This window comes from Saimiri boliviensis, chromosome 2, assembly GCF_048565385.1.
Source record: "Saimiri boliviensis isolate mSaiBol1 chromosome 2, mSaiBol1.pri, whole genome shotgun sequence".
In the NCBI taxonomy this organism is placed as follows: domain Eukaryota; kingdom Metazoa; phylum Chordata; class Mammalia; order Primates; family Cebidae; genus Saimiri; species Saimiri boliviensis.
This window is the reverse complement of record NC_133450.1, coordinates 112,956,516-112,976,805: the sequence shown is the minus strand read 5'-3', so window position 1 is coordinate 112,976,805 and position 20,290 is coordinate 112,956,516. Positions and strand designations below refer to the sequence as shown.

General features: G+C 40.3%; 1 protein-coding gene across 3 annotated transcripts in view; it reads right to left on the bottom strand.

Annotated features, from left to right (window-relative positions):
• INO80 (INO80 complex ATPase subunit) overlaps positions 1-20,290 on the bottom strand; it is a 153,171-nt gene that overhangs the window by 79,979 nt on the left and 52,902 nt on the right. For all 3 annotated transcript variants that reach the window (XM_039462863.2, XM_074394073.1, XM_074394072.1), the window contains exons 15-22: positions 12,218-12,277; positions 11,024-11,166; positions 8,480-8,564; positions 7,087-7,204; positions 5,778-5,863; positions 2,084-2,251; positions 1,422-1,555; positions 65-129 (exon numbers count right to left, since the gene is read on the bottom strand). In XM_039462863.2, the coding sequence (XP_039318797.1) occupies positions 65-129; positions 1,422-1,555; positions 2,084-2,251; positions 5,778-5,863; positions 7,087-7,204; positions 8,480-8,564; positions 11,024-11,166; positions 12,218-12,277 (859 nt within the window). The remainder of the gene's footprint in view (positions 1-64; positions 130-1,421; positions 1,556-2,083; positions 2,252-5,777; positions 5,864-7,086; positions 7,205-8,479; positions 8,565-11,023; positions 11,167-12,217; positions 12,278-20,290) is intronic.

The following is a 20,290-nucleotide window of genomic DNA, read 5'->3' as shown; positions in this document are numbered from 1 at the left end:
CAAAACAAAGAGCATCCTGATAAAACCCTGACAAACCTCCTTTCGCAAAGATCAAAATACCTACCTTTTCTGTGAAATAGAGACTGTTGGATATAGTCTGGTGCAAATGGAGAAAGAACCCTTAACCACCTGCAAAGTAAATAAATAAAATAAAGCCAAACCCAAATACAAATAATGGAAAGTTAACTAGACTACACGTTCTATACGAAGTAAAACCTTTTAGTTTTGAAACTGTTCCACTTTTTAAAAGTTTCTTGTCATATTACCACACAATAATCATAGCATACAAGTCAAAAAGTATGAAGTATTTAACGAAAGTGTAAGAACATAATACAAGCTAAAAGTAGTCTGATGTTATTTCAGAGAATCACAATTCTGGTGCCCTAAGGTATCATACACCATGTTAAACAAAAAGCAATACACCTCTGGCCTATTTCCCCCTGCTCAAGTTAAATATTAACCTGGTACTACAAAGAACTCATAAAGTAAAATCCAAGAAATGTATTTCAGTTTCAGTTTCATTAAACTAAATACTGGTGATGAGTTTCTCTACAAAAGAGCTTTCTAAATCCATGGTTCTCAAATGTTGCTAAGCAGGAGAAACCGCTGGGAACTTGTGAAAAAATCCAGAAGCCAGGGCCATCCTAACTCACAGATGTGGAATGGACTACACATCTATTTTCTGAATGCAAGTGGTCTCTAGCATATTACCTTAACAATCACTTCAAACTTTACTAAAAGGTGGTAAATCAGATTTACTGAGAAAAGGAAAATCTGATTAACTTACAATCCAATCAGTTCTTCTACAAGTGCAATTCTAAGTGTAAACTAAGCCACCACAAACCAGTTTCAGCAATGGGGCATAGATATCTGCTATTCATGCTTGTGGCAAGCACATATTTACAAATCGGTGCACATTCCTGATTCAAAGAACTGAAGTGACTAGGGCCTTTAAGGCCAGTGTGAAGTTTTAACAGTGCTCAAATTCCTTCCATAAGATTCCTCGGGGCCGGGCGCGGTGGCTCAAGCCTGTAATCCCAGCACTTTGGGAGGCCGAGGCGGGTGGATCACAAGGTCAAGAGATCGAGACCATCCTGGTCAACATGGTGAAACCCCGTCTCTACTAAAAATACAAAAAATTAGCTGGGCATGGTGGTGCATGCCTGTAATCCCAGCTACTCAGGAGGCTGAGGCAGGAGAATTGCCTGAACCCAGGAGGCGGAGGTTGCGGTGAGCCGAGATCGTGCCATTGCACTCCAGCCTCGGTAACAAAAAGATTCCTCAACAAACAGTTGTCTAACCTTTGCTTAAATGCCTCATTATTGGGGAACTCATATATTCTCCACTAAATTATCTACTAAGCCATAAAAATTATAAAATTATAAAACACTTATAGTGAACAGAGAGTAATACTTGCCTACCTGTCTCGTGAATGGTTGAAGACCCTGATCTGTCCATGACGGTAGATAAACTTTGAAATGTGGTATGGCTTTAAGGAAATATGAAATGGAGACCAAGTTTCTTGCCGTTCAAATAACTCTGGGTGATTACATACCTAAAAGGAAGGGAAATGGTAAGGCAATATTACCATAGGCAGACATTATTGTATGTAATGATAGGGGATCCCAAATTCCAAAGATTTACCTCTGGGGATGTATACTTCCCCATTTTCATTTCATTAACAGCCTTTGTTTATTTGGTATCAAGGACAGACTCCTTCTCTTGAAGTGGGTTAATAAAGACAACCTCAAGGCCAAGGGCAGCGACTCACGTCTATAATTCCAGGACTTTGGGAGGCTGAGGTGGGTGGATCACTTGAGGCCTAGAGTTCAAGACCAGACTGGCCAACATAGGGAAACCTCGTCTCTACTAAAAATATAAAAATTAGCCAGGCATGGTGGCAGGCTCCTGTAGTCCCAGCTCCTTGGGAGGCTGAGGCAAGAGAATCACCCTGAAGCCAGAGGTTACAGTGAGCTAAGGTCATGCCACTGCACTCCAGCCTGGGCAACAGAGGAAGACTCTGCCTCAAAAAACCTGAAAAAACAAACACCAAAACTTCAAAGGAACTGACCTAAGCTCTTACCTTCCTAAACTGCATGACCAGATTCATGAGGCTGCTGGTGGTATTCTGTGCTTGTTGGGTAGAGCCCATAGAAGACTGCAATAAATCCTCAATGGAAATTTTGTTCTTTAGTGCCTGATATAACAGCTTCTGTCGGCTCGTCAGTTGGCAATACATTAGAATTTCAATCTAAAAATCAGTAAAAACATTTATATTTGGAAAAGAAATTTTTAAGAAAATTCAGTATAAGCTTAAAGCTGAAAACACACAAAGCCATATTATGATTGAGAAAACAACATATGTGAACTCAGTATCTCTATAAACCTGTGAATGTGGACAATCATATAAAAAAAAATGTTCCTTCCGTGGCCCTCTTCATTACTTACTCCGTTTGCTCTGCCTGGGCAATCTCTTCCATTTCTAATAGCACCGACTAACAGTCATCACAGTAACATACAAAAATATATTCCCAAACATACCCAGGCCAATACCTGCAATTACTAACTCTAACAGTACCACTCAGTCTGCAGCAATCTGTATATGTAATGTGTCAGAAAAACAGTTCTCTTTTCCACAATTTACTAAATTGGTTAACAGCATTACCATTCCTTCAGTTGGGAAAGACAAACTTAATTCACCTCTGAATGCTCTATCACATCTATATTCTAGTGGTATTTCCCAAATCCTTCAATTTAGTGTGAAAATCTACCACCCTTTCTAACTATTCCCATTGTCCTACTGCTGGCCCTCATCTGATACAGTATAGACCGATAATACTTTGGGGTCTTCCTGCCTCCAGTTTCTTCTGGTTGTAATATACTTTTTACATATAGCTTATAAAGGAATTCAACCACTGAAAAATCTTCAATGGGCATTTCTGCCTATAGTAAAATGTTTACACTTCTCATCACAGCAAATAAAGTCTCCCATAATCAAACCTATCTTACTGTCCGAGTTAATCATCATCATAACCTCCTTACATACCACTTAGCTACAATGGTCTGAAAGTTAGCCAAAATAGGCTGCATATCTGAAAGATACTCTACTTTTGCTCATGCTGCCCTTATTGTCTAGCCCCACATTCCCACCATATTTTCCTAGTAAATGCCAGCTCATCCTCTGAAACTCAGCTCACGTCTCTGCTTTAATGCCTTCTCTTTCTCTAACAAAACTGTAAGAAACACTAAATGATGTTTAAGAAACACACACTATACACAATGGTTACGAACTATACTACATCTTCAGATCACCTCCCTACATAGCACTAAACGACAATTATAAACTAGGGGGAAGCAGTGGCTCACATCTGTAATCCCAGCACTTTGGGAGGCCAAGGTGGGAGGATTGCTTGAGCCCACGAGTTCTGAGACCAGCCTGGGTAACACAGTGAGACCCTGACTCTACAAAAATTAAAAAATAAAAAATTACCTAGGCATGGTGGTATGCACCTATAGTACCTGCTACTAGGAAGGCTGAAGTGGGAGGATTCGTTGAACCCAAGAGTTTGAGGTTGTAGTTAGCCACAATCAGGCTACTGCACTCCAGCCTGGGTGACAGAGTAAAAACCAGCCTCAGGAAAAAAAAAATTTTTTTTTTGAACAATGAACTGCTATTGTCTACAAAACCCTTTAAATATAAATGCCTTAGGGATTCATTATTTAAATAAAAGATTTTCCTTCTATCAGTTGTATCTATGTGACATTCCTACTATTATTTATTAGGTAAAATCAGCCAATTACAAAAAATTGCCATCAAGACTCTGAGGAAAAAAAAAACTAAATAAAGATACAGTCCTACTCCTCTCTTTGAAGAGGCTATATATACAATCCCTTATTTTTTTAAGTCTAGCATGGTGGCTCATGCTTATAATCCTAGCACTTTGGGAGGCTGAGGTGGGAGAACTGCTGGAGCCCAGGAGTTCAAGACTTGTCTGGGCAACATAGCGAGATCCTGTCTCTAGGGAAAAAAAAAAAAAAAAAAATTAGTGGTCTGATGGTGTATGCCTGTAGTTCCAGCTACTAAGGAGGCTGATGTGGGAGAATTGCTTGAGCTGATAACGTTGAGGCTGAGGTGAGCAGAGATTGCACCACCGCACTACATCCTGGGTGACAGAGTAAGACCTTGTCTTACAAAAAAAAAAAAAAAGAAAATTACGAGGGTAAAAAAAGAAGGGAGGGATTAAAAGACAGTTAAGAGGCTAGGCACAGTGGCTCACACCTGTAATGCCAGCACTTTCAGAGGCCCAGGTGGTTAAATCCCTTGAACTCAGGAGTTTGAGACCAGCATAGGCAACATGACAAAACTGGTCTCTACAAAAAAAATACAAAAATTAGCCGGGTATGGTGGGGCACACCTGTAATCCCAGCTACTTGGGAGGCTGAGGTGGGAGGATCACTCGAGCCCAGGTGGTTGACTCAACAGTAAGCCAAGAGTGTCCCACTGCACTCTAGTCTGGATGACAGACTAAGACCGTGCCTCAAATGAAACAAACAAATGGGCTGGGCATGTTGGCTCACATCTGTAATCCCAGCACTTTGGGAGGCCAAGGCAGGCAGATCACCAGAGGTCGGGAGTTTGAGACCAGCCTGACAAACATGGAGAAACCCTGTCTCTACTAAAAATACAAAATTAGCTGGGTGTGGTGGTACATGCCTGTAATCCCAGCTATTCAGGAGGCTGAGGCAAGAGAATCACTTGAACCCAGGAGGCAGAGGTTGCAGCGAGCCGAGATTACACCACTACCCTTCAGCCTAGGCAACAAGGTGAAACTCCAGCTCAAAATAAATAAATAAATAAATAAACGGCCGGGCGCGGTGGCTCAAGCCTGTAATCCCAGCACTTTGGGAGGCCGAGGCGGGTGGATCACGAGGTCGAGAGATCGAGACCATCCTGGTCAACATGGTGAAACCCCGTCTCTACTAAAAATACAAAAAATTAGCTGGGCATGGTGGTGCGTGCCTGTAATCCCAGCTACTCAGGAGGCTGAGGCAGGAGAATTGCCTGAACCCAGGAGGCGGAGGTTGCGGTGAGCCGAGATCGCGCCATTGCACTCCAGCCAGGGTAACAAGAGTGAAACTCCGTCTCAAAAAAAAAAAAAAAAAAAAAAAGAAATAAATAAACAAGATACTGAGAGACAGATCATCCAAATATTTTGTGTGCATCTTGCTTGTATCCATATTCTGACAAATTAATTCTTTGAAGAAGAGAGACAGACACACACAGACCACTGGAGATACTTGAACACTGACTAGATACGTGATGCTAACACGGAATTGCTCTTTTTTAATAGGTGTGATAATGGCATGTGGTTACATGGTGTCTGACAAAAAACAAATCATTTATAGAAATACACATGAAAATGCTTTATCAACAAATGTTTATTTATAAAGCACATCTGGGATTTGCTTTTGAATATGAGACAAGTAGAGTTACTGATTGTTGTCATGGAACAATGGGTCAAGGGGATTCATTCATTATACTATCTTTCTACTTTTGCAATGCTGCAAAATCTCTAGTAAAAAGCACTTTAAAAAAGAAAAAAGGTATTTTTTTCCTCAATTATTTGCCTCATTTTAAGTCCTCTTTGTTCCATGCAAGTTTAAATGTCTTCCTTCAAGCAAACTTCAACTAAACATGTATCAATAAATTTTCTCCCTGGAATCCTAAGTTGGTGCCTACTCAAGCTTAAACACATGAGGTCTTCTTCTTTCCTTACCTTGTCAGATAATTCATTTTCCACATCTTTCTTGATTCTCCTCAGCATAAATGGCTTCAAAATCATGTGTAAGCGAGAAAGTTGATCTGAAATGCCAGGAGGCCCCCAAATAATACATTATACTGATTTCACAAAAACAACAGAAACAAATATCACATTAATCTCTCACTAAATTCTTCAAAAATCCTTTGGCTCAATGATTCTCTGAAAGTAGACTGAAACTTTTACCCAAGTAGGAAAGCAAGGGATTTAAACTTTCTATACCATCTTGCTATAGTCAAGCTGCTATAGGGTAAATGCATTAGACTCTATTTAAATTAGAATTCATTTTTAACTTTTAGGGACATTTTATTAGTAATAGGGTTATAAGCCTAACAAAAATTATCTGGGACACTCACTGTTCCCCAAAAATTATCTTCCAAAGGACGTCAGCAAATTAACAACTCATAGTGTGAAATCACGTAAGAACTTTTCTCATAGTGAAAAAGCTCATGTCTGTGTAATAAACGCTCCAGAATGTTCTTAAAATCAGGGAGATACTATTAAATAAGATCAAAAGTACTGATAAACAAGGTTTAAAATGCTCACAATGGAAACAAATCCTAATATACACAGAAAATAACAAAACTGATCCTTCTATTATTTCCTGTTTTTATTACAGGAAAAAAGCCTTGACCCATTATAAAAAGAATTAAATATGAATTTTTCTTGTTTTTTGAGACAGAGTCTTGCTCTGTCACCCAGGCTGGGGTGCAATAGTGCAATTCTGGCTGACTGCAACCTCCGCCTCCCAGGGTTGAGCAATTCTCCCACCTGATCCTCCTGTGTAGCTGAGATTACAGGCAACCACCATCATACCCGGCTAATTTTTGTATTTTTGTAGAGATGGGGTTTCACCAGGTTGGCCAGGCTGGTCTTGAACTCCTGACCTAAGCTGATCTGCCCACCTCAGCCCCCAAAGTGCTGGGATTATGGCATGAGCCACTGTGCCTGGCCAATATAAACTTTTCAAGATCTAAATAAAAAATGGGAATTCTGCAAGGTAAAATTTACTACTTTATGAATCATGCCTGCTATGCCTTGATTGGTCAAGACTATAGTAGTAATCATCTAAACTAGTCCTTTTCTGACTCTGTTAAATATGTACAAAAAACATAATTATTTTACAAGCAAAAAGTTCCACCTCCCCTCCCCAATTTGTCTATGTATACTGGAAGAAAAATTTATAAAATAAAATAAAACATGCAATTATGTGTTTGCCTACACCGATGGGTAGATAGGAAGAAAATTAGCTCATAATACTACTCACTCTCATCAATAGCAGATTTGTTTTCGGCATGACTCTCAATGTCCTTGGAAAACCATTCATTAAATTCCTCGTGTGAATCAAATAATGTTGGCATAATGAAATGCAGCAGAGCCCAAAGCTGTAAACAAAGACAAAAATGAAATAGCTGTAGAGCAACAAAAATGACAGTGTATGAGGATGTATTAGGATAGAGAGAGAGAGAAAGAAAAAACTGCAGGTATATTAAGTGTGTAACTGCCTAGAGATGCATGTGTATGTGTGAGTGAGAGAGAATGAAAGAATTCAGCTACATGCTTGCCTCATCAACCAAATCTAATTTTATTAGGTACTGTAGCAAAATGTGATAATTTTTCAACTAATTTCAAACTAAAAGTTTGAAAGTGCAAGTCATGCTCAGATTTTGCGATGGGATAGTTCTAATGATCTTCTTATAAAAATCCATTCCATAATCGAACACAACCTAAGGTAGAATAACTTGCTACCAATAATCCTAGATTAGGGGTTAGGAAATGATGGCCTGTTGGGCCAAGTCTGGTCTACCACTATTATAAATCAAGTTTTATTGAAAAATGGTCATGGTTATTCACTTATACATTGTCTAATGGTACTTTAGTAGACAAGCAAAGTTGAGTAGTTGCAACCATGACTGTATGGCCTGCAAACTCTATAAACTATATACTATCTGCCAGTTTCTATAAAGTTTTCTTCTTTTTTCAGGGGTGTGAAGTTTGAGACAGAGTCTCACTCTGTTGCCCAGGCTGGAGTACAGTGGCACGATCTCAGCTAATTGCAACTTCAACCACAAGATTCAAGCAATCATCTGAACTCAGCCTCTGAAGTAGCTGGTACTACAAGTGTGCACCACTACATCTGGCTAATTTTTTTTATTTTTTGTAGAGTTGGGGTTTCACCATGTTGCCCAGGCTTGTCTTGAACTCCTGGGTTCAAGGGATCCTCCCATTTCAACTTCCCATGTTGTTGGGATTACAAGCATGAGCCACTGCACTCAGCCTCTATAAGGTTTTTTGATCCTTATTCTAGATGATCAATTAACTGCCCCCAAAAATTTTAGCTCCCCTCTGTGTTAACAAATATTATCTTTCAACTCAAGCAAAAATAAGTCTCTGCAATTAGATGTTTACATTTTCTAAAGTAAACAGTATTTATTACATAAATACAAAAGAATACAGTAATTCACTGGCCTTATGCCAGAGAATAAGGAAACAAGAATGACACCTATGCCTAAAAGATGACTGAGGGCAAGTCTTTTATATGGGGACTGTAATTTATACAAAGCAGTAGCACTGCAGGGGAACGGGTGAAGAATTCTCTGCTCTGCTGGAACCCTTCTGCATTATGAAGATATAAACCTGGGACCTGGGCTAGTGCCTACCTCTGCCATGGTGTTCTGAATTGGGGTCCCGGTTAGCAAAAGACGATTCCGACACTGGAACTGTAAGAGGATCTTCCAACGAACACTGTTTAATAAGATAAGTTACAAATTCATGTTAGCAACAAATCATTCTTTAATTATCCTACTGAGACCCCATACTGACAAAAACGCCTTCCAAAAAACTAACATTCAGAATCAAGTACCCCATCATGTATTCAACTGTAAAACATTATTCAACAAAGCTGAAAACAGGAAACTTCCAAGGAAAACAACTCCTCTCTACTGAAAACATAATATTAGGATTTAGAAAAAATAGCCTCAAATTGGCAGAGTAGGATCATTTCTGGCTTTATAAACTCTTCTACTGGGCCGAGCACGGTGGCTCAAGCCTGTAATCCCAGCACTTTGGGAGGCCGAGGCGGGTGGATCACGAGGTCAAGAGATCGAGACCGTCCTGGTCAACATAGTGAAACCCTGTCTCTACTAAAAATGCAAAAATTAGCTGGGCATGGTGGCGCGTGCCTATAATCCCAGCTACTAAGGAGGCTGAGGCAGGAGAATTGCCTGAACCCAGGAGGCGGAGGTTGCGGTGAGCCGAGATCGCGCCATTGCACTCTAGCCTGGGAAATGAGCGAAATTCTGTCTCAAAAAAAAACAACAAAAAAACTCTTCTATTATCTTTAGTCAGTTTTGCTGACATAAGTCATTTAATTAGAAAGTACATATCTGTAGTATAAAGTGCTAAAATTATTAACCTGTGCACTTCCAGTATGAGTTTGGAGGGGGCAGTTACAGGGGAAGTATGTGAGAAGAAAATGTAAAATGAGTCTTTGTTGCCCCTGGCCACAGGCATATGCTCCTTCAAAGAACTGCAGTATGCCAGGCATGGTGGCTCATGTCTGTAATCCCAGCACTCTGGGAGGCTTGAGTCCAGGCATTCAAGACCAACCTGTGCAGCATGGAGAAACCATGTCTCTACCACAAAAACAAAAAATTAGCCTGGCATGGTGCACTCCTATAGTCCTAGCTCTGAGACTGAGGTGGGAGGATCCTTTGAGACAGGAAGGGCAAGGTTGCAGTAAGCCCCAACTTGGCCACTGCATTCCATCCTAGGTAACAGAGCAAGACCCTATCTCCAAAAAAAAAAAAAAAAAAAAAGAATGCTGTAGGAAGTAATGCCTTTCTGAGGATAGAAACTTCCATAGGAGGCCGGGTGCAGTGGCTCACACCTGTAATCTCGGCACTTTGGCAGGCCGAGGTGGGTGTATCACCTGATGTCAGGAGTTTGAGACAAGCCTGACCAACATGGCAAAACCCCATCTCTACTAAAAATACAAAAATTAGCCGGGCATGGTGGCAAGTGCTTGTAATCCTAGCTACGTGGGAGGCTGATGCAGGAGAACTGCTTGAACCCAAGAGGCAGAGGTTGCAGTGAGCCAAGACTGCACCGCTGCACTCCAGCCAGGACAACAAGGGCAAAATTCTGTTCCGTCTCAAAAAAAAAAAAAGAAAGTTCCACAGAAAATATTATCCAGCCACTTAATATGGACCTCTATCTAACAAAGTGCTAAGGACTCAAGACTTAATAAAAATACATCAAACCTGGGGTTTAATATCAGTAAGTAACACTTGATATTCAGTTTGGGACCTCAAAGGTATTGACATATTTTAAACACATATTTTTTTTTTTTAAATAAAGATGGGGTTTCACCATGATGGCCAGGCTGGTCTTGAACTCCTGACCTCAGGTGATCCACCCACCTCAGCCTGCCAAAGTGCTAGGATTACAGGCGTGAGCCACCACACCCGGCCTAAACACATAACTTAAAAGTATTCTTGGAGATTGGAAAACCATCCAGGTACTGAGACAATCTACATTTAAAAAAAAAAAAAAAAGAGTACCCAATCCACATAACCTAACATTCTACTTCCTTAGAACTCCTGTCTAAAATAATAACTTAAAGCAAGGGCAGAGAATCCTTCCTGTACAGAAATTTTCGCTGAAGAAACAACATGTAAAAATAATCACATTCTTTTTAAAATTTTTTTTCTTTTTTTTCCTTTTGGACCCATGTCACAGAAATTATTTTTTCTTTTATAATTTTTTTTTTTCTTTTGGACCCATGAAAAATGTCACATTCTTGAGAGGAAGATAAAAGCTGGTAAAAGTCTTGGTATTCTTGGCATTAACATTTGTGTTCCACGAAAAAATTAAAAAGGGAATTTATGCCTTCTGATCAGGTATATGACTGATGCAGAGACCACATTGTGTCACATTCTAAAATCTCTCATATACTGGACAGGTGGCTCATCCCTGTAATCCCAACATTTGGGGAGGCCGATGCGAGAGGATCGCTTGAAGCCAGGAGTTCGAGACTAGCCTGGGCAACAAAGCGAGACCTTGTCTCTATAAAAAAAATAAAATAAAATAAAACTCCTCGTATCTTCATTCATATATACACATGTATATATGTGTGTATGTATGTGTGTATGTGTATATACTTAACCCAATTCATTGAGTTTGGTTTCTACTACTCATGTTACCTGGAACTACTCTTGAGCGCCTGAGCCTCATCCAGTACCATGTATTGCCACTTGACCCGCTGGAAATACTTTACATCCTGCACCACCAGCTGATAGCTGGTAATAACCACATGGAAGGGGGCATCCTGAGTGTAGAGGGTCTTCTGTAAATATAAAAGGGGAAGGGTGAAAAGAGATACCTAATAATTCATAATTAGGAACTGATGTATGGACTGTTTTTCTAGGGCCAAAATGTTTAAGGCAGCCCTGAAGATGTGCTTCTCCCATATGGTAGGGAGATGTGCAGTGAAGTGTACCATACTGTGGGATTTTCTTTCTTGTTTTGTTGTTAAGATAGGGTCTCGCTCTGTTACCCAAGCTAGAATCCAGCAGCATGCATGGCTCACTAGAACCACAACCCCCTGGGCTCAAGTGATCCTCCTGCCTTAGTCTCCCAAATAGCTGGGACTACAGGCATGCACCATCATGCCTGGCTAATTTTTTATATTTTATGTAGAGACAGAGTCTCACTATGTTACCCAGGATGGTCTCAAACTCCTGGGCTCAAGTGATCCTCCTGCCTCGACCTCTCAAAACGCTGGGATTATAGGCACCATGCCCAGTCACTGTATCTGTTTTTAAAGCAGTCACGTTACCATGAACTATGCTGAAAAGTAGTCTTCAGCTTATTAAAGAAAAACAATTCTGGCCACGCATTGTGACTCGTGCCTGTAATCCCAGCACTTTGGGAGGCCAAGGCAGGAGGATCGCTTAAGCCCTGGAGTTTGAGAACAGCCTGGGCAACAGGATAAAACCACATCTCTAAAAAATTAGCTAGGCATGGTGTCGCGCACCTATAGTCCCAAAAATAAGCTGGGCATGCTGTCGCATGCTTGTAGTTTGGGAGGCTGTGGTGGGAGGATTGCTTGAACCAGGAGGTCAAGGCTACAGTGAACCATGATCATGCCACTGCACTCCAGCCTGGACAAAAGAGCAAGATCTTGTCTCAAAAAAATGATTCTTAGTTCATCTTGGAAATCAAGTCCAGCTGATTGCCTACAACAGAAAAAGGATTCTTATCAGAAAAACAGACACTTGATCACTGTCCAGAAATATGTAACAGATAAGATTTTGTCTAAAAGAAATTATCCACATCAATTACAGAAATAACGACTGCATGTATAGTATGTATGTATGCAGTAAGTAGAATGTTACCTGACTCCAGAACCTTCTGATGACTTTTCTATCATGAGGATTTCCCCAATATGGTAGCACCTAGAAAAAGGGCCAATATACACATTACTTTCGATCAATGATCTTAAAAGTATCATAACAAATATGTAATTCAGAACAACTTAAAAATAAACTAATGAGTATAGAAAGTCCTCCCCTGCCAATGGTGCAATAAGTGGTTTAATCAACCCTGTTGTCCAAATAAGCATGCGCGTGCGCGCGCACACACACACACACACACACACACACAATTCATTTGTCTAAAGGCATAAAACAGCTACTGAGACAATGGACAATTATGAAGGCCCAAATCAAAAAAGAATGGAAGGCCAGAGAGGTAAGCCTAATATGTGGTATGCTTTCCCACTGATGGTACCATTCCATTACAGAAGTTCTAATTGAGAGGGTATGAATCTGAGGAGACTCTTCCTTAAGAGATGTAAGAAAAAGAGAACAAAAATTGTAGTTCAAGGAAAAAGACTCTTGTATCCAGCCACATCTTTGGCTTTAAGTTGGAACTCAGAGGCTAGAAGGTAGTAATAACAGTAAACCATACATAGACTTGGCTTAATAGGTACTGAGTCCTAGCCTCAAAACATCTGAATTCCTGACCAGACTAAGAAGGCTTTGAATAATTTGCATTCCCTCAGCCCCTCAAAAATTACTAGTGGCAAAAAAACACATAAATCCTCTCTAAAAGAAAACAGGAGTAAGAGCCACACTTAATCTCTACAGTTTTTCCTATACAATGTCTGGCATAGCATCAAAAAATAACCAAAATACAGAAAGACCATATCACACGACTGAAAGTCTACATGAAAGAAAGATAACATACACAGAGGAGATTAAAATAATAAAAATATTAAAAACAGACCTTTGGCCAGGTGTGGTGGCTCATGCTTGTAATCCTAGCAATTTTTGAGACTGAGTCACGCAGATCACCTGAGCTCAGGAGTTTCAGACCAGCCTGGGCAACATGGTGAAACACAGTCTCCACAAAAATACAGAAGTTAGCCTGGTGTGGTGACATTCGTCTGCAGTCTCAGGAACTCAGGAGGTTAAGGCAGAATTCCTGGAGCCAGGGAGAGGGTGCAGTGAGCCAAGATTGTGCCACTGCATTTCCACCTGGGCAACAGAGTGAGATCTTGTCTTCAAAAAAAAAATTTTTTTTAATGTTAATCTTTTAATGTAAAACAAGATAGAGAATTTCAGTGGTAAGCTATAAATTATAAAAGAACCAAAGAGAACTTTTAGAACTTAAAAATATAGTAACTAAAATCAAGAAATTAATGGATGGATCTAAGGACAGATTAGATAGAGCTGAAGAGAAAATTCATGAACCAGATGACAAGGCAGAAGAAAAAATCCAGATTAATGCACAGAAAAGCAAAAGAAGGCAAGATTCAGCACTTTATCTGTGATGTTTCTAGATGTGGTTTTCTTTTTCCTTATCCCTGGACCTCACAGTGCTTCTTGAATCTGCAGACTGGTACCTTTTGTTGTTTTGAAAAGCTTCAGCCAAATGGAAGCAAAAATATGCAGAAAGAAATGAATATTAAGAAAAACTGAATATGTAATATGAATAAAGCTAAAATGTATAAGCAATAAAATGTCTCATGGGGTTTAAAATATAAAAAGCATATAAAACCTACAGTATGCCGGGCGCGGTGGCTCAAGCCTGTAATCCCAGCACTTTGGGAGGCCGAGGCAGGTGGATCATGAGGCCGAGAGATCGAGACCATCCTGGTCAACATGGTGAAACCCCGTCTCTACTAAAAGTGCAAAAAATTAGCTGGGCATGGTGACACGTGCCTGTAATCCCAGCTACTCAGGAGGCTGAGGCAGGAGAATTGCCTGACCCCAGGAGGCGGAGGTTGCAGTGAGCCGAGATCGCGCCATTGCATTCCAGCCTGGGTAACAAGAGCAAAACTCCGTCTCAAAATAAAATAAAATAAAATAAAATAAACCTACAATATGTAAGTCTAGACAAAAGGGATATAGTTCAAGTTTACTGAAGTCTTGATATTATCCAGTCTTTATATTATCTTAATTCATGCTTCTTGTTTTTTGTTTTTTTTTTAAGTCAAGAAGCCATGTTTTTCCCTCAAATTATCTACTTGAGAATAAAATAGGCCAAATGTGGTGGCTCATGCCTGTAATCTCAGCACTCTGGGAGGCTGAGGTGGATGGATCACTTGAGGCCAGGAGTTCAAGACCAGCCTGGCCAACATGGCAAAACCCTTTCTCTACTAAACATACAAAAATTAGCTAGGCAAAGAGGTTGCAGTAAGCAAAGATCACAGCATTGCACTGAAGTGTGGGTGACTCTTGTCTCAAAAACAAAACAAAGCAAAACAAAACAAAAGGAATAAAATAAATATATTATTAGTGCTATGGTTTGAACATCTCTCAAATTTATGTGTTGGAAACTTAATTCCTAGTGCAACAACATTGAGAGGTGGAACCTTTCAGGGTTAAGAAAGTCATGGGGGCTTTGCTCTCATGAATGAACTAATGCCATTATCACAGTATTCCCCCTCAACCTGGGCTCTTTGGGGTGATGCAGCAGAAAGACCCTTGTGAGATGAGGTCCCCTCGCTCTTTGACTTCTCAGCCCACCTAGAACCATAAGAAATAAATCTCCTTTCATTATAAATTACCCAGTTTTCTATGTTTTGTTACAGCAGGGCAAAACTGACTAAGACAAATAGTAAGCTAAGAGGGGGAGGGAGGGCAATAACATTTATCAGTCCAAAAGAACATAAGAAAGGAGAGAAAGGAAAAAACTGGGACATAGGTTCTCAGGATCTCCTGAGCACTGTATCATGAGCCAAAAAATTTTTTAGAATAGGGTGCGTGCAGAGGCTCACACCTGTAATCTTAGCACTCTAGAAGGCCAAGGTGGGCGGATCACCTCAGCTCAGGAGTTCAAGACCAGCCTGGCCAACATAGTGAAACCCCAACTCTACTAAAAATACCAAAATTAGCTGGGCATGGTGGTAGGCGCCTGCTATCTGAGCTACTCTGGAGGCTGAGGCAAGAGAATTGCTTGAACTTGGGAGGCAGAGTTTGCAGTGAGCCAAGATCACGCCACTGCACTCCAGCCTGGGTAACAGAGCCAGACTCCATCTCAAAATATAAATAAATAAATAAATAAATAATCAAAAATTTTTGCCAAACATGAATAGAGTAATACCAAGAACAAAAAAAGGCAAACATTTTAAAATAAGGAAAAACGAAAAATCCAACAGGTGCCACAAGTAGAAAACAGTTACCAAGGCAGATTTAAACTCATAGAATACATCACCATTTACATTAAAGCACAAACACTCCCAATAAAAGGCAATCAATACACCTTAAGGCCAGGCATGATGGCTTACCACTATAATTCCAGCACTCTGGGAGGCCGAGGGAGGCAGATCACTTGAGGTCAGCAGTTAGAAACCACCCTGATAAGAGGGTAAAACCCTGTCTCTACTAAAAATACAAAAATTAGCCAGGTGTGGTGGCGTGCACCTGTAATCCCAGCTACTAAGGAGCCTGAGACAGGTGAATTGATTGAACCCAGGAGATGGAGGTTGCAGTGAGCCAAGATTGCACGACTGCACTCCAGCCTGGTGACAGAGCAAGATTCCATCTCAAGAAAAAAAAAAAAGAAATATAGCTTAAATGATTTGAAAAGATTAAAAGTAAAGGGAAGAAAAAGATGCAATGTAAAAATTAAACAAAGATGCTCTCACATTCTGTATTCAGAAAAAAATTAACCAAAGAAAAACAAGATATACTACCAGAAAATATAGATTTGCAGTCAAAAGGTCTTTAAAAGGAAAATTTCTTTTTTTTTTTGAGACGGAGTTTCACTCTTGTTACCCAGGCTGGAGTGCAATGGCGCGATCTTGGCTAACCGCAACCTCCACCTCCTGGGTTCAGGCACTTCTCCAGCCTCAGACTCCTGAGCAACTGGGATTACAGGCACACGCCACCATGCCCAGCTAATTTTTTTGTATTTTTTAGTAGAGATGGGGTTTCACCATGTTGGCCAGGATGGTCTCGATCTCTCGACCTCGTGATCCACCCGCCTCGGCCTCCCAAAGTCCTGGGATTACAGGCGTGAGCCACCGCGCACGGCCGGAAAATTTCTTAATGATAAAAAGTTCAATTCATCAGAAAGATGATTATAAATGTGTACACATCTTACAGCCTCAAAATATATAAAGCAAAAATGGACAGAAGAGAAATGAACAAATCCATAATCATGGTAAATTTTAATATACTTCTCTCAGTCAGTGTTAGAATACGCAGACAAATCAGTGAAAACATGAAAGAGCTGAACAAGTTAATAAACTTTGACCTAATCAACATATATGCAACACTGCAATAAACAAGGGCAGAATAGGTAAAATTTTCCAATACACGGAGGATATATAAAAACTGACAAAATGCTGCGCCATAAAAATGAGGTTTCAACAAATTTCAAAGCATCAAAGTCATAAAAAGCATGTTCTCTTACCAATGTGAATTTAAGCTACTAATGAATAATAAGACATCTAGACAATCCTCCATTCTTTGAAAATTATGAATTACACTTTTTATTTCTTAAAAGAGGTGGGGTATCACCCTGTTGCCTAGGCTGGAGAACAGTGCTGTGATCATAGCTCACTGTAGCTTTGAACTCCTGGCCTCAAGTGATCATCACACCTAAAAATACACTTATAAATAACCTGTGGATCAAAAAAGAACTTGCAATGAAATTTAGAGATTATATTGAACTGGAAGACAATGTATATGTGACAAAACAAACCTTTGGACGACTAAAGTCATGCTCAGAAAGCAATAAATAGCCTTAAATGTACACATACATATTAGAAGGTGAAAATCAATAATCTAACCTCCATTTTAAGACATCAAATTATTTTTATTTTTATTTTTATTTTTTTTTTGAGACGGAGTTTCGCTCTTGTTACCCAGGCTGGAGTGCAATGGCGCGATCTCAGCTCACCGCAACCTCCGCCTCCTGGGTTCAGGCAATTCTGCCTCAGCCTCCTGAGTAGCTGGGATTAAAGGCAAGTGCCATCACGCCCAGCTAATTTTTTGTATTTTTAGTAGAGACGGGGTTTCACCATGTTGACCAGGATGGTCTCGGTCTCTCGACTTCGTGATCCACCCGCCTCGGCCTCCCAAAGTGCTGGGATTACAGGCTTGAGCCACCGCGCCGGGCAAGACATCAAATTTTTTTAAAAGCTCAAGGGACATGGTGACCCATGTCTGTAATCCCAGCACTTTCAGAGGCCAAAGTAGGAGGATTGCTTGAGCTCAGGAATTTGAGACTAGCCTGGCCACCATGACGAAACTCAGTCTCTACTTAAAATACAAAAATTAGCCAGGTGTGGTGGCAGGGCCCTGTAGTCCCAGTTACTCGGAAGGTTGAGGCAGGAGAATCATTTCAACCTGGGACACAGAGGTTGTAGTAAGCCACAGTCATACCACTACACTCCAGTCTTGGCAAGAGAGCAAGACCCTGACCCAAAACAAAAGTAGAAAAAGCGTGCAGTGCGGGGCTGTGTTCCAATACGTATGACTTCCAATTTTATATGCCATATTCTATGAAATTTTAATTTTACCAATAATTTTAAAATGTAAAAACTATTCGTAGCGTATAGCCATTCAAAAACAGGTGGCAGATACCTCAATAAGTAGAATTACCATGTGACCTAGCAAACTACTTGTAAGTACATACCCAAAAGAAGTGAAAACAGTAAAAGTGTTCAAACAAAAACTTGTACAGGAATGTTCTTAGCAGTATTCACAACAGCCAAAAGGTGGAAACAACCCAAATATTCATCAACACATGAATGGATAAACAAAATGTGATATATACACACACGATGGAATATTACTCAGCCATGTAAAGAAATAAAGCACTGACACATGCTACAACATGGATGAAGCTTAAAAACTTTAGACTCAGTAAAAGAAGCCAGACAGAAACCGCATTCTCAAAGTGTTCAGAATAAGCAAATCCAACCACAGGAGGCAGATTTGTAGTTGCCAGAGGCTACTGTACAAGGGAAATAGAAAATGACTGCTTAGTGGGTAGGGGGCTTCCCTAAACTAGACTATCAAAAGAAAGCTGAACATGCAAATAATAGCTCTGTTTCAGGCATACTGATAACGTCAAAGGAAACGTATCAATGACATTAGTAATAGCACATTGCCATCTATACACCAGTGGAAGACCTATCGAAAAAAGTGATTGGTGAAAAAATTTTAAGACCTTTTATTTTTCAATATCTGCATTGTTAATATATACTGAACATTATATGGAAAAAAAGAGGCAGAAACAGATGGTGATCACCATATTCTACAAGGCAAACAATTGAAGAGAAAATAACAAGTTGCATTAGAATTATCTCATCATGGCCAGGCACGGTGGCTCAAGCCTGTAATCCCAGCACTTTGGGAGGCCGAGGTGGGTGGATCACGAGGTCAAGAGATCGAGACCATCCTGGTCAACATGGTGAAACCCCGTCTCTACTAAAAAATACAAAAAATCAGCTGGGCATGGTGGCGTGTGCCTATAATCCCAGCTACTCAGGAGGCTCAGGCGGGAGAATTGCCTGAACCCAGGAGGCAGAGGTTGCGGTGAGCCGAGATTGCGCCATTGCACTCCAGCCTGGTTAACAAGAGCGAAACTCCATCTCAAAAAAAAAAAAAAAAGAATTATCTCATCATCTCAGCAAGATGAAAATGAGTCAGTCAATTTAAAAGCTATATATCCTAATGTACAGTTTCTACATCTACAATTTAGCCACAAAAATGGGACCACAGTCATAAAGCTGCCTCAAAGTGGGAAATCTCAGACGATTTCCTATTCCACACAAAGCATAAGCCAGAAAAATAGCTGTCTCACATTTCCACCCTAACCCATGCTCTTTAAACTACATGAAACCCATCTCTATTATGGAAACCCAAAATCACAGAGATCATGTGAATATATCTTGATATATAATCTCCAAACTATTATCCTAACTATGCAACTTCATTACCATATGCCCTAAGAAACAGAACACATATTTTATTCATTTTCAACCCTTTTAAATTGCAAACAATGTAATAAATCCTATCCATTCTTTCTTAAATTCCTCCAACTTTTCATAACTAAGCAGCTGTTTAAATCTTATCAATGTCTTACCCAACCTGATGCCACATACTTCCCTGCTGATCACTTCCAATGTCAACCTGAATTCTTTACCTCTGAATTAATTATATCAATGTTCACATTATGTACCTCAGACATTATAAACTGGACTAAGACTAGAGATCAGACTTTAGAGGATTAAGAAAATGAATTGGCTGAGTGTGGTGGCTCGCGCCTGTAATTCCAGCACTTCGGGAGGCCGAGGCAGGTGAGTTACCTGAGGTCTGAAGTTCGAGACCAGCCTGAGCTACATGGAGACACTCAGTCTCTACTAAAACACAAAATTAGCTGGGTGTGGTGGTGCATGCCTGTAATCCCAGCTACTTGGGAGGCTGAGACAGGAGAATCACTTGAACTTGCGAGTGGAGATTGTGGTGAGCTGACATCATGCCACTGCACTCCAGCCTGGGCAACAAGAGCGAAACTCCGTCTCAGAACAAAAACAAAAACAAACAAGCAAAAACAAACAAACAAACAGTCAGGTGTAGTAGCTCATGCCTGTAATCTCAGCACTTTGGGAGTCTGAGGCAGGTGGATCACCTGAGGTAAGGAGTTTGAGACCAGCCTGGCCAACATGGTGAAACTCAGGAACTACTAAAAATATTAACAACTAGTGGGGCATGGTGGGGGACACCTGTAATCCCAGTTACATGGGAGGCAGAGGCAGGAGAATCACTTGAACCCAGGTGGTGGAGGTTGCAGTGAGCCGAGATCACACTGCACTCTAGTCTGTGCGACAGAGCGAGACTCCATCTCAAAAAAAAAAAGAAAACAAAACATTTTTTTGAAGTATTAAAAAAAGAAAATGAATTATTTACAATAGATTTGAATGAAAAGAACAATACCATAGATGACAG